This window comes from Anastrepha obliqua, chromosome 1 (genome assembly GCF_027943255.1).
Source record: "Anastrepha obliqua isolate idAnaObli1 chromosome 1, idAnaObli1_1.0, whole genome shotgun sequence".
Classification (NCBI taxonomy): Eukaryota; Metazoa; Arthropoda; class Insecta; order Diptera; family Tephritidae; genus Anastrepha; species Anastrepha obliqua.
This window is the reverse complement of record NC_072892.1, coordinates 4,214,647-4,235,374: the sequence shown is the minus strand read 5'-3', so window position 1 is coordinate 4,235,374 and position 20,728 is coordinate 4,214,647. Positions and strand designations below refer to the sequence as shown.

General features: G+C 39.7%; 1 protein-coding gene across 1 annotated transcript; it reads left to right on the top strand.

The window, feature by feature from the left end:
- Positions 1-3,044: 3,044 nt before the first annotated feature.
- LOC129253172 (ataxin-2 homolog) lies at positions 3,045-20,459 on the top strand. The gene is made up of 7 exons (XM_054891446.1): positions 3,045-4,129; positions 10,990-11,378; positions 11,451-12,627; positions 17,024-17,180; positions 17,249-18,575; positions 18,655-18,797; positions 19,355-20,459. The coding sequence occupies exons 1-7, from the start codon at positions 4,080-4,082 to the stop codon at positions 19,649-19,651; spliced, it is 3,540 nt and encodes a 1,179-aa protein (XP_054747421.1). The 5' UTR covers positions 3,045-4,079; the 3' UTR covers positions 19,652-20,459.
- The last annotated feature ends 269 nt before the right edge of the window (positions 20,460-20,728 follow it).

Here is a 20,728-nt window from a genome sequence, read left to right as displayed (position 1 = left end):
GCATTAATCACCGCTAAATCCACCAAATTAATCTATCCGTACACATATGGCAGATTACCTGCAAAATTGACAATCAGCTGTCAATACTGCTTTGAGAGGTTTTTCCTCATAGAAATTATTTTGGTGGAATATTCGGTATTTTTGGTTTCTTTAATTATTACTAAAGATATAAAGAAAATACTAGGAGAAGGAATAGCTAATTTAATTGCGCAATTGGCTGCTAATAATAAACAGTTGGAGGAAATGCGTATGCGACGTTTACTGAGGTTGCAAAAAATTATGGCAGCAATGCGCATGGGATATTCTATATTACATTTTATAATAAATAATAAGAGGACACACGCTTTTTTCTGTAAAATGAATCCATAATAAATAATATTTAACAAAAATTTTATTAGAATTATGTTTACAGACCTGTTTTCTTTGCCGGCAACCATTTTATTTAGTTTTTATTTTGATGTTTCTCCTTACATTCGTAAAAATAATTATCGATAACACAAAAAACACAGGGTTGTATGTCAAAAAGTATCATTATTATCTGGGATTATTTTATAATCTCAGATTTTAGGAGAGAAATTTTGTATGGGAAATCGCGGTTTTTAATAACGGATTTTGAGTTAAGCGCGAAGAAGTAAATCATCTACTTATGTATGTGTATGTGAACCTATTATAAGGAAAAAATGAAGGCCATACAATTTTCCAACTCGTTTTTTTACATTTTGGTGATGATTTGTTTACGCTTTGATAGTGACATGCTTACAGATTTGAAGCAAATATGACAAATAAATTTAAGTGAGCAATTAGCTATAATCCAATAACACAGGTCTGCAAAAAAATGGGTTCGGAATGTTCTATAAAAGTGTAGTAATTTTTTGCGTAGAATCCGAATCCGGGGTTTAAATTGCTCTATCACGTTAGGACTTTGAGATATCCTAACCTAAAAGTGCAAAAAACGCTGTTTTTGTCCATTTTTGGGGTTATGTAGCCACGAAGATTTTGCTCTTCATAAAAAAGTAGACGTGGTATTTTAAATTATAAGTCTTCTCCTTTTAAATGCCGTTGAGTTTGCTCAAATATCTTAATTTTTCACTGAGATATCGCATTTTGAAGTCTCCATGTTTGTGAAACTTTACTTTAAAATATTATGTTTACTTTTTTATGAAGAGCAAAATCTGCGTAGCTACATAACCTCAAAAATGGGCAAAAACAGCGTTTTTGCACTTTTAGGTTATAATATCTCAAAATCCTGATGTGATAGAGCAATTTAAACCCCGGATTCGGATTCTACGCATTACTTCGAAAATTACCCTACACTTTCCTAGAACAAAACGTTGTTGACCTGTGTAATTAATGATACATATCCGCCTAAAAATTTTGCATGTATGTAAATGCAATAACAACAATGTGATCCTGATAGGGATCTTGGCAAGACGGGTTTATTAAAAGTGATAACCTGATTTGTTGATTTTTGTTTTCTTTCGGCTTGCACATTAATGACAGCACAAAATGAAATGACGAAATGCCGTTCCATTCGCACTTATCGTTGTATACTTCTAGCTTGAACAGAATATCAGCTGTTTAACGCAGTTCGTCCTTTTCTTTTTCTTTTGTTATTTCATTCTAATTTACAAAACGCTATTGGTCAAGGATCAAGGACGGTAGAATAGTATACAATTCGCCTTGTAGTGCCACCACCTTTAATGAGTTCGCTTTGTATCTGGTCCAATTTATGATCCGTTCTGTTCGTTTCGTTTTTCGCCGTTGGTTTGTCACCCTGTACACCCTTCTTGGGTACTTGGTGACACTGGCAAGACACATAAACATCAAGGCGAATTCTCTATTATTCTTGCATGAACATGAAGTATATTAAACATATTTTTATTTTAGAGATACATTTTATGTTGAATGAGATCTTTTGCAAAACGATTTTAATGCTACACCATTCCGCATCATTTATTGCTGCAAACTGATAGCATTTGAATTGATTAGCTCTTGAAAAATTGTGTAGGACAACAGTGCAATTACTAATTACAAAAACAATAATAAAAGCTAATACAAGAATAATAGAAAGGAAGATTGCATCTTGAGAGTTATTTCTCTCTTTCTGAAAGTACCAAAACGCACTAAATAATATATATCTATATATCGCATTTTAATGCTCATAACTATAATGGTTTTAAATAAATTAAAAAGGAATTTGAAAATAAATTAAAAGGGGGAAAATGGTCGCTCTATCCAATGCAAGTGTGAGAACTACAGGGATTGGTTTATACCAGCGATTAAATCCATTAAATTACAATATTAACGAATGAAGGGGTTAGCTATATCCAATTATTAATTATTGGTGTGTTCTTTTATATATTTCTGCAGCTTTTTTAATGTAGATATGTATTTAATAGAAAATATAGTTGAAAACTCACAGATACAACACTTTTTTTTAATAATTTTCGTCTGCAGCTGCTTCTATTATACCTTTCTTTTTTCAGATATAAAAGGCTTGGTACTGCAATTTTGCCTAATTTTTGATTTTCATTATACAATCCACATCATTTCAGCATTTTTAACTATTGAATAATAGAAAAGTAATAAGAAATTCATATTACATTTTTAAAATATCCTTCAACATGTTAAACCATACAAATACGGGGAATATCAATTGAGAGTATGTAGGTAGTTGTGTTATAAAAATAGTGTTAAAGAGTTAAATAGTTATCTTCATGATAAATTTATTTATTCATTATTATCAGAAAGGTTGTTTAAAAACTTAGAAATATTATTAAACTTACGGAAATGTTTCCATGTTCTTTTGCAATTTTATTGAATTATTGTACGTTTAAAATGTTTTTCTCTTTCAATTCTTTAATTTTAATATGTATGAACATAAACGGTCTGCCACTATTGAAAATTTTTCATTCCTACTGGCAGCACCACTAACTTGGCAGCACCTGCTGAATAAACTTATGTAGTCTGATGCAACCCTGTCGATGCAGTAGCGACAGCGAAAAAATTGCGGAGCAGGAATAATTGGTAGAAGCAGCAGCAGAGCAACAGAGCAGCAGAGCAGTTTACCTGTAAACTTTGTGATTATTAAGTTTTACGCGATTTTGAGGAAAAGTTACCTGAAAATCATTCCCGAGCGTTAATTGCATGATTGCGGATAGTATTTATAGAACCTGCGTACGTAGCAACGTCTTAATACAAATTTGTAAGTCGAAAGGAATAGTTGAGGAAGAAAACAAGCCGAAAAATAGCGAGGCTGAAGCATTTAATTGGAAGAAGTGAAAAAGTGTGCCAGCGGGGTTCTCTGGTGACATCGTGAATTTTTTGCAACGAAGTAGTAGTAGAAAGAAATTCGTGCAGCGAAATAAAACAGCAAATGTCGTTGTGAAGCGGAATAGTAGTAATCAGAAGCAACGCATCATCAGCTAAGGCCACAAGAGGAGGAAAAAACCTGCATGAGCGAAGTAACGCCGATAAAGAAAAGCAGAAACACAAAGAAGAAGCAACATCAGCAATAAAGTGGCCGAAGTATAAACTCATAGTTTAAAACGAAGCGTATTAAAGAAGTTGAGAAAAGTTAATTTCGCTGTTCAAAAATTTAACACATTGTGAGCTTGTACGAAAGAAAAAAATATCATTCATATATTTACAAAATATCGAAAACGAAAGCTAAAAATTAAAGCGATTACATCTCGATTACGGCAACGTCGTGTGTGTTTGTGAAAATTATTGTAATTGCATAAAAATTATAACAAAAAGAACTGACGTAGTGTGAAACGTTTCTCTCACTTTGTGTTTTTGGCATACGGAAATCTTTTTTTTTTTAAGATTCGAAGTAAAACGATAAATCAGCAAATCAAAGCAACTCCTGTGGAAGTTGTAAAATACGTATATAAAAAGATAAAAAACGTGTTTGGGAGAACTCATCCAGTATCATATCGTAGTACGCACCATCGTAGTGCACGAGAAACAAGTAGCAGTGGAGCAAGAACTGACACATTGCGGCGCAACTAAAAGGGCACGAGCGAAAGTGCCACTTGTCCACTAATTGTTGTGTAGTTCATAAGAGCACGTCGAAAATGAACACCAACAACAATAAAAGGAAGAATCGTCCTAGTGGCGTCTCGCGGTAAGTGGTTGCGCTTGTCGCTATTTGTATTGAAGTATGATTGTCATTCCTCATCCATATCTTTGCATACTAGCGTCATTGACTGCATCTTATATAACTGTTAGTAGAGTTGCTCATAAGCCATGTGCTCGCAATCGCCGCCGTGGGGCAGATAGTTGTTTACATCCCATTGTTGTTTATTGAAGTGATATGAGTTTTTCGACAAGACGTTTACATATGTTCGGGATTATGAATTTAATCAATCTGTATTTTTGCATGTCAATCCTCAACAAATCATAACGTTACTATTTATGCTGTATTTGAAAGTCTCCAGCTCTGCTGCATTATAGCATCCAATTAACCTAACTATTTAGGGTGCGCGTCGCAATTTTTCTTCTTGTTTTGTTTTACGAAACGGTGAGGTCAATGGCTTTGACTAAATATGTCGCTGTGTTGTTGGTAATTAATAAAGTTCAATAAAGCGCCGAGCGGAAAGATTGAACTAAATGGATTTTTGCTTTTCTGTCTTTTGTTTACGAAATTCTTTCAAATGTGTAGCCGCAGTTTTACTCTTGAATCTTCTTGTTGCTATAATATATGCAGATATGTACAAATGTACGCACGGCTACAAACGGGCAGCCACGCCAATGAATTAGAAAGTGCGTTGACTTATAATTTTTTTGCAAAGCACTGTGTACGATGATTGACAGGTATTGCATTAATTGCATATATAGGTATTTTAGGTTAGACACCATTACTGCTTGTTGTGCTCACCTCAATTTTCGTGATGCGAATTTTGATGACTTATTTATAATTTTTTACATAAATAGGGAGAATATCCTCAAACCAAAGGATGTGGTAGTGAAGGTTTTGTTAGTTTTCTGCTCAAAGTGTCTGAGATTTTTTTCTAACACTTTGTCTCGCCTTCCGTATAGACTACGTAAATTGTCAGGGCATACGTCGGATCTCAAAAAGTTAAAAAGCAAAAGAAACAAGTATCACAATCTTCACAAATCTAACATGAACAACATTTACATATCTCTGGGACCAGTATATGAAATACATGATCAATTTACTGTCTTCGATAAAATTCTTTACAACCAGTGAATATTTCGTCTTGCACAGACTAAATACAAGGGTAAAACCAACTCAGCACTCCTGAATTTAATAAGGGAGCTGAATGTTATTTAATGTCTGTCTACATACTGTCCGATCCAGTAGCTCCAGTCGTGGTTGGTCATGGTGTAGTCGAAGAGATGTCGCTTAACTCGTCTGGGAGGTGGCTCAGGCTCTAGAAAATCTCTACAGGGGTAATTCCTGCGGTATCACCCAAGCAGAAATTGTTGTTGAGCTTTTTGAACGGGAGCATGGAAGCCTCGGCTGTGATGATAGCAGTATTTTCACATCGCAGACCAGTTTTGAGCTTTGGTCTCGAAAAATGACTGGCGAATGCCGACCACCAGATAATTCGCGGCCCAGCTCTCCAATTCTGGCGGGAGGGTCGCTTTTTGAATATCATCTAGTAGCGTGGATTTACGGCCACCGACTGTCGAAGAAAGGAGCAGCCAGTGACTTTAATCGTCTAGTTGCCAAACCCGGACAGAAAAAGTGCCCAACAGTCTCCTTCTCTAAAAGGTCCACATAGCTTATGCAACGGTGGTTAAATGGTAAACCTAGGTTTTCCGCGTGTGTGCCGACCGTCCAATGACCGGTAAACACAGCTACGAGTTTTAAAATTGAATGGCGTACTGGAGCCAAAGGGTTTTCGAAATAGCACATGAAGAAATGGAGTTCCATCTCTCATCTAAGTTTTGTAACTCCCCTTTAACAACAGTCAGGATGATGCCGATGTCCGGGTAGGAGGGTTCTGATACCAATTCGGTCGACCCCTTCTTGGCAAGCGTATCAGAAATGTTACCTCCAAACCCAAAATATTTGATCACCTCTTTGCAGGAGTTGATTAGTTTGGATCTTCAGAATGGCGTCGTCAAAAACTTGATCGCAGCTTGACTATCGAAAAAAATTTTAATATATCTCTCGCTTCCACGTTCCCTAAGCATTTTGCATGCCTGCAAAATCGCAAAGGTTTCTGTCTGAAAAACACTAGCAGTATTAGCCAATTTTATAAATTGGCTGATTTAGAGAAAAGTGCTAAATAAGATGATAATTTCAAGATACAGGCTTACGGACAGAAAAAAAAAAGAAAATCGCTTATTTTGGTCATATAACAAGGGCTAACAAAGGGGAGTCTTATCGGCCGATAACTCTCCTTTCCCCAGTAGTGAAGACACTTGAAGCCCTCCCCCACTCTACACGACACACCTGGCCCCAGCCCCACATCAGCACGGATTCCGACGAGTGCACAGCACCTACTCCCACTCTACACGACACACCTGGCCCCAGCCCCACATCAGCACGGATTCCGACGAGTGCACAGCACCACCACTGCACTCACCGCCATAAACGCCCAGATAAATCGCGGGCTTAACCAAAACCGCCCCTGCGAGAGGACTGTCCTAGTAGCGTTGGACCTAAAGAAGGCTTTCGATACAGTCAGCCATTCCACGCTACTAGATGATATTTATCAGTCGACACTCCCGCCAGGGCTGAAGAGGTGGTCCGCGAACTACCTGAGCGGTCGGCACTCGTCAGTGATTTTTCGAGATCAAACGTCAAAGCAGAGGAAGATTAAGCAAGGCGTACCGCAGGGTGGTGTCCTTTCACCCTTGCTTTTTAATTTCTACATCTCGAAGCTCCCCCAACCACCAGCAGGAGTTTCCCTGATCTCATACGCTGACGATTGCACGATAATGGCGTCGGGCAATGACATCGATGGCCTGTGTTCCAAAGTGAACAACTACCTCGCCGACCTTTCTCGCTTTTTCACTGTGAGGAATCTCCAACTTTCCCCCACTAAGTCCACGGCGACCCTTTTCACCACCTGTACAAAGGAGGTCAAGCTGTCCCTTAAGGTAATAGTCGACGACACACCAATTCCGACTGTGAATAACCCCAAAATTTTGGGCGTAACCTTTGACAGCTTGCTCTCCTTCTCTGCGCATACAACCGCAATTGCCACTAAAGTCCAAAATCGCAACAAGGTCCTCAAATCGCTGGCCGGCAGCACTTGGGGCAAAGACAAAGAACTGTTGCTTTCGACATTTAAGGCAATGGGGCGGCCGGTTCTAAACTATGCTGCGCCTGTCTGGTCGCCTGGCACTAGTGATTCGCAGTGGACAAATCTTCAGACATGTCAAAATACCGCCATTCGGACAGCGACCGGGTGCCTCCTGATGTCACCCATACAACATCTACACAGCGAGGCACAAATGCTCCCAGTTGCGGAGCACAACAAATTGCTCAGCAAGCAGTTCCTGCTGGGGTGTTACCGCAGGTTTCACCCCTGCAGAAACCTGCTTGAGCCTGAGCCGCCTCCCAGGCACGTCAGGAGACACCTCCTAGACTACGCTGACGAACTCCAGGACAAAACTGTCCGAAACCTACTGGACCGGACAGTATTTAGACAGTCAATAAACGACATTCACCGGGAGACCGTTACCACCTTCATGAACTCCCGTCCTGTGAATGCCGTAATCGGAGTCCAACCACCACCTATTGCAGATGAAGAGCTCCAGCTTCCCCGTGAGACCCGTGTAACATTGGCACAATTACGTTCTGGATATTGTAGCAGGTTAAACTCCTACTTATCCAGAATTGATCCGGCATACCAAACACATGTCCGGCATGTGAAGGTACCCCGCACGACACTAACCACCTCTTCACATGCCCCCTCAAACCGACTCATCTAACCCCCCTTTCCCTCTGGACCCAACCTGTCGAAACAGCATGTTTCCTGGGCCTACCCTTAGATGAGCTAGACGAAGACGACCGATGATATACTTACACTGACAGGGCTAACTATGCTGTTAAAACAACAACAACAACCATATTTTACAACAGCTGATACAAGGAAAAATTGAGGGAAGAAAGAAAATGACTTGGCTTGATATCATCAAAGAGTGAGTACGTCCAAACAATTGGCGAACTAACTGGAGGTAACGAGAAACAGACACAAATTTAATGACATCGTTAATAATATGACCTGACCTATAATCGCGAACATCCAACATGGACACGATCAAGAAGAAGAATGACCTACCACTTCAAAGGTTTATTTCTCAGGAATCGCCTATTTATTGCCAAACCTCATAGAATTAAACTTATGTGGATTGCTTGCCACGTAGATATTATGGGTAACATGCTTGGTGACAAAATTGAAAATGAAATTAGCATTACCCCCGCAATTACAACCAGCATAATTTTCAAGAATGACATCCACCGACTCATAAAGCAATTCGGCTTAATTACGTTCTGGATATTGTAGGAGGTCCAACTCCCACTTATCCAAAAGCGACATCTACAAATTCAATATATGTATGTCCGGCATGTGAAGGTACCCCGCATGATACTAATGCCCTCTTAAACCCACTTACTTAACAACTCTCTCTCTATGGATCCAATCCGTCGAAACAGCTTGTTTCCTGAGCCTAATGTACGCAAGAGATACGCTTCGTTTGTGCACACTTCAATGATCAAATTACGAACCGCACACGAGTCGTTAGCTACTCGTACTCGTCACAGCAACCATGTAGCATACAAGGATGATAGATTATCTGGTTTGCTATTTAGCTATGGTGAAAAAGAAAATGGTAGCGGGAATTTGGCTGCCACGGATTGGCTGCAGGAGATTCGGCAGCTGAAATCTGCACGATAATTTCACACATATTCACACGTCCAATCAGTCGTTGCTCAGCCGCCAACGAAGTGTCATTGGTTAATTTTTTGGTAAATCACTCAATCTTAGTTTTTTTACTTAAACAAATCGCTTTGTAAACAAACCGTAAACAAATTAAACAAAACGTCATCACATCAGCCGATTCTGTCAAATTCGCACAGAGCCTAATAAAGGTCTGTTAGAGAGCTCCTTTAAAATCTTTCCACCATGAACAGAAACTTTTTTATACACAATGAAATGAAAGAAAAACGGTTTTTTTTGTTTATATGTGGCAACACATTCATTGTACCACCACTGTGCGTTTTACATGTCACGTCAGTCAAATGTGTTTCCGCAACGGGCCCAATGTGACAGGCCCATAACGCCTATCGTACAGTGGTGTCATCATGTTTTTAATTTTCATTATTTGGCATTCAAAAGGAATGTTTTTTTTTGAATGATTGAATAACCTTATTTAAAAGGTCTAAATGGTTTTTGTCTGCAATTAAAAATGTATTCGATGAACTTTCCTCAAAAAATTTTATAATTTACAAAAATTTTGATCTTCGTCTTAATAATTATCTAAAGATAGTAATGTTTAAAAAAAAGTTCCCCCAGTGTTCTATAGATAAGTTCAATAGGTGAGGGATACTTTTTGTTAAAGTTTAGAGACTGCTTTTTCTACGGAGTAGGGTTGATAAGTCCACGTCTTTTTGTACTCTGCCCACCACTCCAAAATCTCAAAAATAATGCGATCAGTGTAATCATAATCCTTTCCTCCGCTCAAATGCATTCGCGCATGTTAGTATTTCGGTTTTGAATAGCTGGGTTCACAATTTCCACAAGCTTCTTAAAAGCATTTTTAGGCATCCAGTAAAATGTTTGAAATTTGTAATCATCCTGTTGAATAATCTGCTAATGTCCGGACTTGGGGGCAGCGCCTAGGTTCCTTAGTGTGCCGTTTGGGAATAGCCTCAAGCATCATTTATGACTTGAAGCCTGAGAGCCTTTTTCTCACACTGGATGACCGTATATGGTTTTTCTTTCTTTAAGTTTTGTAATTTTTCGCAGGAAGTTGTCTACATTATGGCATCAAAACGGCACTCCTGTGCTACTTGTAGTGTACCCGTAGTACTCTTGCCATCAAACCTACTAACTACCATGCAAAAATGGGAAATGCCATCTACCAGATTATAATAAAAAAAATTCACTCCAACAATATTTTTATTTTGCGTTATTTTTTAAAGTTCTCAAGTTCTTAAAAACATCCGATACTATTTTAAAACTATTAGATATTGGTTTTTCTTTGTCGATAAATTCTTTAAAATTGTCTCTTGAACGCTATCTCTTATAGTTTTTTATTTTATATTTTCAAAAATATAGTACATATTTAGCTATTAAGTATCCCGGTAAAATATTCTACTCTAGTCTGTAAGTTTATAATATCATTGACTGAATAAATTGAATTAGCGTATGCATGAGCAACTGAACACAAATACAAGTGACGCGTATCTGTTCCCTCCCAATTCGGACTGGCCAATGGCCAATGACTAACACAAATAGTATTCCCCAAACAATTACAACAAGTGTCTTATGGATAGTCATAAAAGATGCAATATGATATTGAGAAATAATAATAATAGCACGACACATATTTGTCTTCTTATTAATTTTACTTATACCTTCCTTAAATCAGCTAAAGATTCTCTAAAACCCTACCGTCCCTGATAACTGGAAAATCCGAGAATACGCATGCTAAAGATTTATTCCAATAGGGTCAAGCTGGAATTAGTGATGTCGTACCTTAGCCATAACCGCAACCATAGCAATCAGCTGATCTATTGTATTCTTGGTTTTCCCCGTAACCAGCTGTGGAGTACTTCACATTTGATATTTCCGATAAAAATTTGAATATGGGAAATGAATGACGAAGAATTAATTGACTTGGAAAATTATTCGCGTTTTTATGACAAAATAGAAATATTGTCATTAATTCTACTTCAATATCAGCTGTTTGTTGCGGCTATGGCGTCATGGCTACGGCACCACTAATTGCAGTTTAAACAACACTTGTCTTAACTGCAATATATAAAATCATATTTTCTAGATATGTGACCGACAATCGGCAACAACAACAACATCAACAACATCAGCAACAGTCCAACAAGGGGCGTACACAAGTGCAAGGCGTATATAAAAATACGCATTTTATACATGCCGCCACAGCGTTAGTAGGCAGCCTCGTGCATGTACGACTTCGTTCGGGAAATATTTATGAGGGCGTCTTTCACACATTTTCGCCAAGTTTTGATGTGGCACTTGAACTGCCGGTGTGCATTAAATCTAATAAAATTGAAGAAGAGGGTAAACATGTGCCGAATCACATGATATTCCCATTTGACACAGTGGTAAATATTTCAGCGAAAGATTTTGATTCGCGGTATGCAACAACGCGAACGTTCGCAACGGATGGAGCGATTTCGGAGAAATTCAACGGTAAATTGATCTAATATACTATGTTGTAAGTGTTGTTGTTGTAAGTGTGGAGTTGTCTTTTTGTTTTCTCAGGTATACGTTTCGAGGAGAAAGAGTTAGAGCCTTGGGATGCGTCCGGGTTGAATGGGGATGTCGATATTGAATTGGATGGCGCGTCCAATGGCTGGGATCCAAATGAGATGTTCCGACAGAACGAGCATGTCTTTGGCGTTCAATCCACGTTTGACGATTCTCTCTCCTCATACACGGTTCAGTTGGATAAAGTTGACTCAGACGAGTTTAAGGAAGCGGAAGCTAAAGCTGAAAAATTAGCTGCTGAAATAGAAAATAACCCTATTTATCGAGAGCGCGTAGACTTAGAAAATGGGGATGAGGAGTCTATCTTTGCTGCTGTCGAACGTCCTGGCAGTGAGGTGGAGCGTGAGCGTGAACGCGAACGCGAGCAAGAGCGTGAACGTGAACGTGAGCGTGAAAAAGAAAAGGAGCGTGAACGCGATCGCGAACGTGATCGAGAACGTGAGCAACGTGAACGAGAACGGGATGAACGCGAGCGTAGTAAACGTGCCGGAGGCGGCGTTAGTAATGGTGGTGCTTTTGAAACTCGCGAAGTTATGGCGGAGCGCTATATAACGAAACCCACGCGTAGCATTACCGGACCTCCACCTGTTGCCATGGCATCTTCGAATAACATAACTAACTCGTCGACGGCGGTGGTGTCGTCGCAAACAAGCGGCAATGGGCCAACACAACGTTCCCATACGGATCGTAGTGCTGCCGGTAGTAATGGCGGCGTTGGTGGCGAAATTATGGGTGGTGAACGGCTAATTAATGCGCAATCATCGGCTTCGTCAACCATAGTACAACCACAGCAGCAACAGCAGCAGTCGCAACTTCAACAAACGAATAGCAATCAGTCACCAGCCGGCGGAATGACAGGTGGCATGAAGAGTACGGCAGCGCCGCCGTTGGTATCAAACCCAAGTATGGGCAGTGGTTCGGACGGTGGCAACAAGTATGGCGGTGGTTCGATGATGAAGCGCAAAACGGTGCCGCAGGGCAAACAAATGATGCGTAATACACCACCATCAAACAATCCCAACACACAATCGGGCGTAGGTAGTAGCGGTGGAAGTATGACACAAGGCGGCGGTGGTGGCAATCAATCGGTGGCTGCTAAAGGAGGCAGTTACCAGTCGATGTCGATGCAAAACCAGTCGTCATATCAAAACTTTTCCCAGATAATGCATGGGTATGTCAGTGGCACATTTATATATTATTATTATTATCATCATTTTTTTATTAATTAGTATTTGCAATACTTCACGTTTCATATATTGTATTATTTCTATTATTTTTGAGGATTTGCGGAAAAAGAAATCCATTATTTTCTCGGTAGATGGCTGTAGTTAAAGTTTATTTCACACACCATTCAGTAGTGAGTTACACGGTGCAAACAATGGAAGTCAGCAAGGAGAAAATTCAGTAAATTTTCCAGTTTTTCTTTGATAAAGGCGAAAATGCAAGCCAGGCCGCTGAATTTGTGATTGATGTTTATGCCTCCGATACTTTAACAGCTAATTATGAGCAATTTTGGTGTCGTCGATTCCGTTCAGGCATTTAGGATGTTAAAGAATATGTCGATACTGTCGAAAATGTCGCTAAAATGACAGAAATATTCGAAATTGACCGGCGTGTTAGTAGTCGTAGCATCGCCCAGGAGCTAAAGATCGACCATAAAACAGTTTTAAACTATTTGCGCAAAAATTTGACGCAAAAATAATGGATTTCATTTTCCTCAAATATTTAGTCTCGTTTTTTATAATACCTAATTCCATCATCATAAAAAATCTTAATTATTTTTTAATTCATATTTTTGTACTTCTCCTACGTATTCAATCCTATCCGTTAAATACTCTGGTGCATTTTTATTTTTAAGGTTTGTGTACTGTCATAAGGGTATTTAGTGCAAATCTTTCTTTTGTATTGAGCTACTTTAAGTCTCTAACATTGTTTAATTAATGTATGCATGTCTAATGCATTTCAATATATGTCGTATGCATTATTCGGCAAGTTTTGCACGCTTTCCATTTGTGTTTGGTTGCAACATGTATGTATATGTGGTTGTGAAACAATATTCAGTGTGTGTCTTTATATGTTATCTATTTTATTGTGAATGCGTCTAAACTATGCTAAGTTTTTACCAAGCTTCTTGCATGTATATTTAAGATGATTGTTAAATTTTAATTGTTTGTCAATAGGTACTCCCAGATATTGGATTGTGTTATTTTTATCTATTTTTTGTTGTTGTTTATTTGTAGTTCAAGTGTCTCGGTAATATTAAAATCTAGCAATTTTGTCTGATTTTCATTAAATTAAAGTCTGTTCATTTCATTTTGGTTCATTTAGTGATCTCGTCCATATAAGCTAATAATCTATTTTCACATTATTCCTCATTTTCTTCTTCAGCTTAATGAAGGTGTCATCAGCTTATAATAACATTTTAAATTTCCTTGTAACCATTTCTAAAGCTTTTATAAACAATGTACATATATTCGGCCGTAGCCGAATGGCTTGCTGTGTGACTACCGTTCGGAAGTGTACAGGTTCAAATCTCCGTTAATGAAACACCAAATGATAAAAAAAAGTTTTTTCCAATAGCGGTCGCCCAACGGGTGACAATGGCAAACGTTCGAGTGTATTTCTGCTCTGAAAAAAAGCTTCTCATAAAAAAATATCTGCCTCCATTTATGGAAAAACATCACGACGCATGCCTCAAACAGGAGCGCTATTCATAACACATGAGCTGAAAAGTCCCGGGCCTAACAAAGAAATAACTTTTTTTTAGACCAAACCCCAATTGGGGTTTTACTATTCTACATGAGTCATGAGTACTTTCATTTGCAATTGGTTTGGGCCCGAAAATTGCTGTCGCAAAGTGTAATTTAAGGTATTTCCTACCATTTGAGCAGATCATGCTATAGAATCTTGAATGTTTTTTCCCGTGTTTTCTAAGACTTTTGGTCATTGCTCCCTTTTCCTCTGTACATTGCTTTTGCCTACCATCATCATCATAGCAATTATAGCTCGGTGTGAGCCAGTGCTGCCTTCACGATTGCGTTCCATACGACTCGGTTCATTGCGTTGCTTCTCCTAGCATTTACAAGGCGTAAATCTGCATCAACATCGTCCGCCCATCTTCTAAGCAGTCTTCCGCGCTTTTTACTGCCCATAATAAGAGAGTTCAAGGTATTTTTGTTGATCCTGGACGATGGACGACAGATCCTGAGAAGGTGTCCAAACCACCTCAGCCGCTGAGCTTTAGCGAAACGCAAAATGTTTTGTCCTGACATCAGCTGTTCGATCTCAGCATTATATCTTATTCTGTAAGATCCATCAGTTTCTCTTACTGGACCAAATATCCTTATTAGGATTTTTTTTTAATTTTGCCTCAAATTTTCTACTAGCGACCCGTTGGTTAGTTAGTTATTCTCATAAATTTTTCATTCCGGCACTCGTATTATTTGAAGTCGCTAGAGGTCAAATCTGGTCAATACGGTGGATGCTCCAACAATTCGAACTTTAATTCATTTTTTTTTCTTGCAATCTGGGTAATTTTTCACGAATTGTTTCCTTCAACTGGTCTAAGAGGTTATAATAATATTCTGGAATTATTGTTTTACCAGTTCGCAAGTAATCCATAACCAAAATTCCTTTCGCATTCCAAAAAACTGAAGCCAACACCTTCTTGGCCGCTTTCTGGACACGGAACACATTTCGGAGCCGAAGAACCCAGTTTACACCACTCTTTAGTCTCCTGTATTGATTTAGGATCATGGTGATAGACTCAAGTCTCACCCATAGTGATGAATCGGCGCACGACACGTCCGATTTATCCTTCCGCAAACGCTCTAAATGTTGCAAGAAAGTGCATTCTTATGAGTTTTTGTTCCATTGTTGGCGAATACGGAACCCATTGCACACACAGCTTTCTGAAACCCAATACTTCAGCCAAAATATTGCATACACTGCCAAATGAGAGGCCTAGGGCTTCTGCTAAATCTTTTTCAGTCACTCGACGATTTTCCAATACGACATCCTGAATTTTTTCCACGATTTCTGGTGTTGTTGTTGGTTTGGATCGTCTTCAACGCTTGTACGACCACGTTTAAATTCAGCAAACCATCTTTCTACTGTACTGAAATTGAAATTTGAAAAGTCGAGCCAAGAAGCACCGAGATATTTGGTAACTCCATTGTTTTTTAAGCACTGGAAAGTGAAAGGGTAGATAGTCAAGGAGGAAAGGAGAGAAGTAACAAATGGGGAAAGATGGGATAGAATAGGAAAATAGAGGTAGCTAGACCTGTTAGAATTTTCCAGATTCTTTGTTAAATCTGAAAATATCCTCCAGTTTGAGAGAACGAAAATTAATCATGAAATCGGAACCCGAAATTCGCAGCCTTAATGTTTCATGCTATCCGTCTTCTACTGTACTAAGTGATGGCGAAAAGGCCGTGTACATTTTCAACATTCGTTCATAAATTTCCTTTGCTTTTAAACCTTCAAAAAAAAAAAAAAATTCAATCACTGCACGATACTTGATTTTTTCCATTGTAGCGAATACTGTGACACGTCGATTCTAAATGACTTGTAAACAAAGCAATAAAAATGTAGGCTAGTAGCAACGCCCTCTCTTGTCGAACCTCGAAATTTATTGAGTCACCTAGCATGTCTATAAATAGTATAGCTCAGAAAATTGATCCCTGTAGTGCTCCTTTTTTTACTCTTCGCACATTCCAATATCTTCCCATTTACTTAGTGCATTTACATTCTAGTGCCACGATTCGCATCCCATATTTGCACCTTTTTTCAAAATTTCTCTATCAATGGTCTCAAATGCACTCTTAAAATCTAAAAAGAAACTTCAATAATTTCATTTTGTTTTTCACCGGTTTCCCAACTAGACTATGCTACCTGGGTGTTCTCAGTTTTGTATCCTTAAACTGGAGCTTAAGCGACTCAAAAAATTCTCGCATCTGGAGCGATACATATTCCCGTTAAAATAGGTCTCTCATCTGGTATCGCTATGGACCAAAATGTTCTGTGTATGGCTTCGGCTAGCCGGTATAATCTAACCTAACCTCACCGGTTTTCCATTCGTCTATGATATAATTTATTGCTGTTTCACATGAACGATGTTTACGAATCCCGGATTGGAATTTCGAGCAAAGTTCATTAAAATTTCAAATATTTCCAATATTCTTTAAGTTATTGGTTCACTACTATCTCCAAAACTTTGATGTATTAATATGCCTAATTTCTACGCATCTTTTTGCTCTACTCACTCTCTGGTTCGGAGTTATGATAAATGCTTTCAGTGAATTTGGGAATGCACCTCTCTTAATTGGTATATTTACCATAGCCAGCAGTGGCCAGCATGCTCCATTTTGCTCCAGTTATCTGTTATCATACCTTTGTTTATGTATAAGATATCTGGTTTAATTTTCACGGTATGTGGTAATGTGTAATTTCTCTAAATTTAAATACGTTTTTTATGTCTTCTATGTAATTTATGTACGTACATTCTGCACGCATTCAATTGACTTATTTTGCAATTTTTATTTACATGTTTGTTTTCGGTATTGCAGGGCGAATCAGTATCGCAACCAATCGCATATGGGCGGGTCGTCGAAGATAAATGGCGAGTCTAATACGAATTCCGGCAAGCCGATGCCGCAGCGCAGCATGCGTCAGTATCAAGGTGGGCAAAGCAATTCGCTAAACTATAATGACTCACAGAATCAGGTTAGTATACTGAAAGTTACTTAATACCTGAGCAGCGGTTGATTAACGCTTTCTTCAAATACAAACAGATCTCTATGGGCAAATCTCACGGTCCGCCACATGGGCAGCAGCAGATTAGCGGACCGATGAGTGTTAACAATAGCACTTCACCGCCACTGCAGGTGGGCGGCGGTGGTGGTCACAATCACGCACAATCGCAAAGTGGTGCCGTGGGCATATCTGGGCCGCCTAACCAGCCGCCACCACAGCCACAGCGGCAAATGCGCAATCAAATGCAGGACTTGCGACAGTTTGCGCAAGATTTTCAATTGGCGAACAATACTTCAACGTCGCCACAACAGCAATCGCAAGTGCCGTTACAGCAACAGCAGCTGACGCAGCAGCACTTGAATTTGGGTAAAGGTGCGGGACACCACCCCCAACCGTCGGTGTCGCCTCCACAACAGCAACAGCAGCAGCAGGCACAACAGCAACAAGTCGTTGTGCAGCAACAACAAGCACAGTCACACTTGAATATGCAGCACGCGCAGCAACAGCATCACGGACAACACCATGCGCCGCCACCGCAGCAGCAAGCGCATGTCCCACAGCAACAACAGCACTATGTGCCGTCTCATTTGGTGCAGCAGCAACAGCAACAGCAAACGCAGCAGCAACAACACGTGCCACCGCAGCATGTACATCAACAGCAACCGCAACAGCAACAGAAAACGCATTTGGATAGTGGCAACATGATGCACTTATCCAAACAGCACCAACAGCAGCAGCAGGCTGCACAACATCAACATCAACACCAGCAACAAGCGCCGTCGCAGCCGACCACACCTTTAGCACAGGAACCTCCACAACAGCCGGTGGCACAACAAGGCATGTACCACGTGTCGCCACCACAGCAGCCACCGCCGCAACAACAACAGCCACAATTGCAGCCCAATTCTCCACCAGTGGCAGATACTCCACCACAACAACACCAACAGGCGCAACATACGACACAGCAGCACAAGTTGGACACAACTCCTGTGACAACAGCCACACCGGTGACCAGCGTTGGGGCAACTAACGCAGGCGACAAAGTTACCACGCCCCCTGGTACGGGTACATCATTAACGGCGACCAGTGGCACCACCACAACCGGGACGACGACCGTAAAGAAAGCGCATGTGTTGAATCCGTCGGCGAAGCCATTCACGCCTCGCAGTCCTAGCACGCCAAATCCATCGCGGCCGCACACACCACAAACGCCAGTGCCGCTGCAGGGCATTTACTCGACCGGAGCACATGTACAGGCAGCCAGCCAAACACCCATGTATGTAATGCAGTCACAACAGCCCGCATTCCAAGCACCGACTCATCCACAAGCCGGTCAACAGCCGCGCATGCGCAGGGGCAATTACGGTTAGTGTGCAGTAAAACTGTGCTAAAATTATTCTTTATTAATTAAACTATAATTGTTTTTATATCTTATGTCGTGTAGGACCGATGGCGGCATCGCAAACACATGTTTCGGCCACAACGGCTACGGGACAACCTTTGCTGGCAGCTGCGCCCATTCAACAATTTATTCATTATCAACAGACGCCCCATGCACCACATTTCCAATCGCAGCCATATGTAAATGTAAGTCAAATTTATTAAACTTAAATTAAATAACTGTCTCTGTTAGGTTGGGGAAAAAGAAATCCATTATATTCCCGGTAGATGGCTGTACTGATCGATATATCGTAAAGTATCGAACGAAACATTTTAAGTTCATGCTCGTTGTTCACACTAAAAAAATTTTTTGCTGTTTTTTGTTTGTTCCATTCAGTTGTGAGTCGCAGGGAACAATGGTAGTTGACAAAGAGAAAATTCGGTAAATTGTCCAGTTTTTTTTTTGTTAAAGGCGAAAATGCAAGGCAGACGCTGAAATTGTGAATGGTGTTTATGGTGCCGATACTGTAACGGCTAATTACGTGCAAGTATAGGTTCGAATAATTCCGTTCAGGCATTTTTGATGTTAAAGAAAATGCCGCTAAAATCAAAGAAATAGTCGCCCATTAGCTAAATATCGACCATAAAACAGTTTCAAACCATTTAGGCAAAAATTTGACGCAATAATGGACTTATTTTTTCCCAGACCAATATTTTTTTATTTTTTATCTCTTACTAATAATCGAAAATTTTTGTCCCTACAGGTTCGCATGTATGAACCGCCCCCACAGCAATTGCAATTCATAACGCAAACTCCGCCATCAACTACGCCCTCACCAGGCCAACCACATCAGACGTTCCATCCACCACCACAGCCTTCCCCTGCTGGCGGCGGCCCACAGCCTGCATTTACCACACAGACCCAGCAGATGTATCCGGTCGTCTACCCCGTCTTACATCCAACCCAAATTATGCCGAATCATTACTACTCGGCAACGCCGCAACATCACCAGCAAAGCCAACCGTTTCAAATACTGATGCAACAACATCCGGCGCAATAAAGCATGCCCAAAATATTAAAATATAAAATAGCGAGGGAGCAACATAGAGAAGGATGATAAGCGGGTGTACTGAAAACGATGGGAAAGGGGACGAAAACGCGTCATTGACGAATTAGTATAAAAAATAAATAAAAAGGTGTAGCGTCGGCGAATTATTTATGTCTTACTACAGCCGCTATGCAACATCAGTCAACAATAATAACAATAAAACGAATGCTGCAGGTGCCCCGAATTATTGATAATTAATTAGCCACAAATTGCGGGAAGTTATGTGAAACTTTATAAAACTAAACTCTTAAAGAAGGAAAAATGCAATAGCAGAAAAAGCGCTGAATGTTTGCCAAAGCCATTTTTCTTTTGGTGTAAGGCGGCTTTTCTATGCTTGTGCTGATGCCAGTGTGCTAATGCAGTCCGCTGCCAGATCAATTTGGCGTTAATGCAATTGAAATTTTTTAACTGCCCTTGCTTGCCTTGTTTATGCTTTAATAAGTAAAAGAAAAGAAAAGGAGAACGAAACGAAAACATTAGGAAATTCTTTACATATTTCTTAGCAGCTTGAACAATGCACACTACTGGGTGCTGTTAGTGATACATTTGTTGCGTTATATTCAGTACAAGAAACGCGGCGGGCGCTTGGGCGCTGACAGGCATTCTGCATACGATTGTCCCAACTTATTGTTATTGCTGTTGTCATGGATGTTGCTGTATTGTTTAAGCGGAATTGAAACACAAAAAGGCAAAAAATAAAACATTTAATGAAATCTAAATTATTTCTAGATTGCAATTTTAAGCATATTAAAAAACAAAAGAATGCAAACAGAAAAATACGATTTAAGTTGCAAAGCGAATATGATAACAAAGAAAAATAGAACACAAAATAAAAAAACCCTAATTAAGAACGCATGAACGCTATGCGAAAAATAGAAGCAAACATAAACTAAAAGCACGTAAAAAACCGAAATTCGTGAAATGTGTTTTAATTTATGCTGGCGCTTAAAGAAAATGCGAGCAAATAGTTTACGCCAAATGCCACTATACGTCACGTCAGGCCATACCACACCACACCACGCAACGCCA

Excerpts from the sequence above, each read along its gene's own strand:
- LOC129253172 (XM_054891446.1), top strand. The coding sequence starts at position 4,080 with ATGAACACCAACAACAATAAAAGGAAGAATCGTCCTAGTGGCGTCTCG. Across the intron at positions 12,628-17,023 it reads TTTTCCCAGATAATGCATGG|GGCGAATCAGTATCGCAACC; the intron begins GTATGTCAGTGG and ends TCGGTATTGCAG. Across the intron at positions 18,798-19,354 it reads AATCGCAGCCATATGTAAAT|GTTCGCATGTATGAACCGCC; the intron begins GTAAGTCAAATT and ends TTGTCCCTACAG.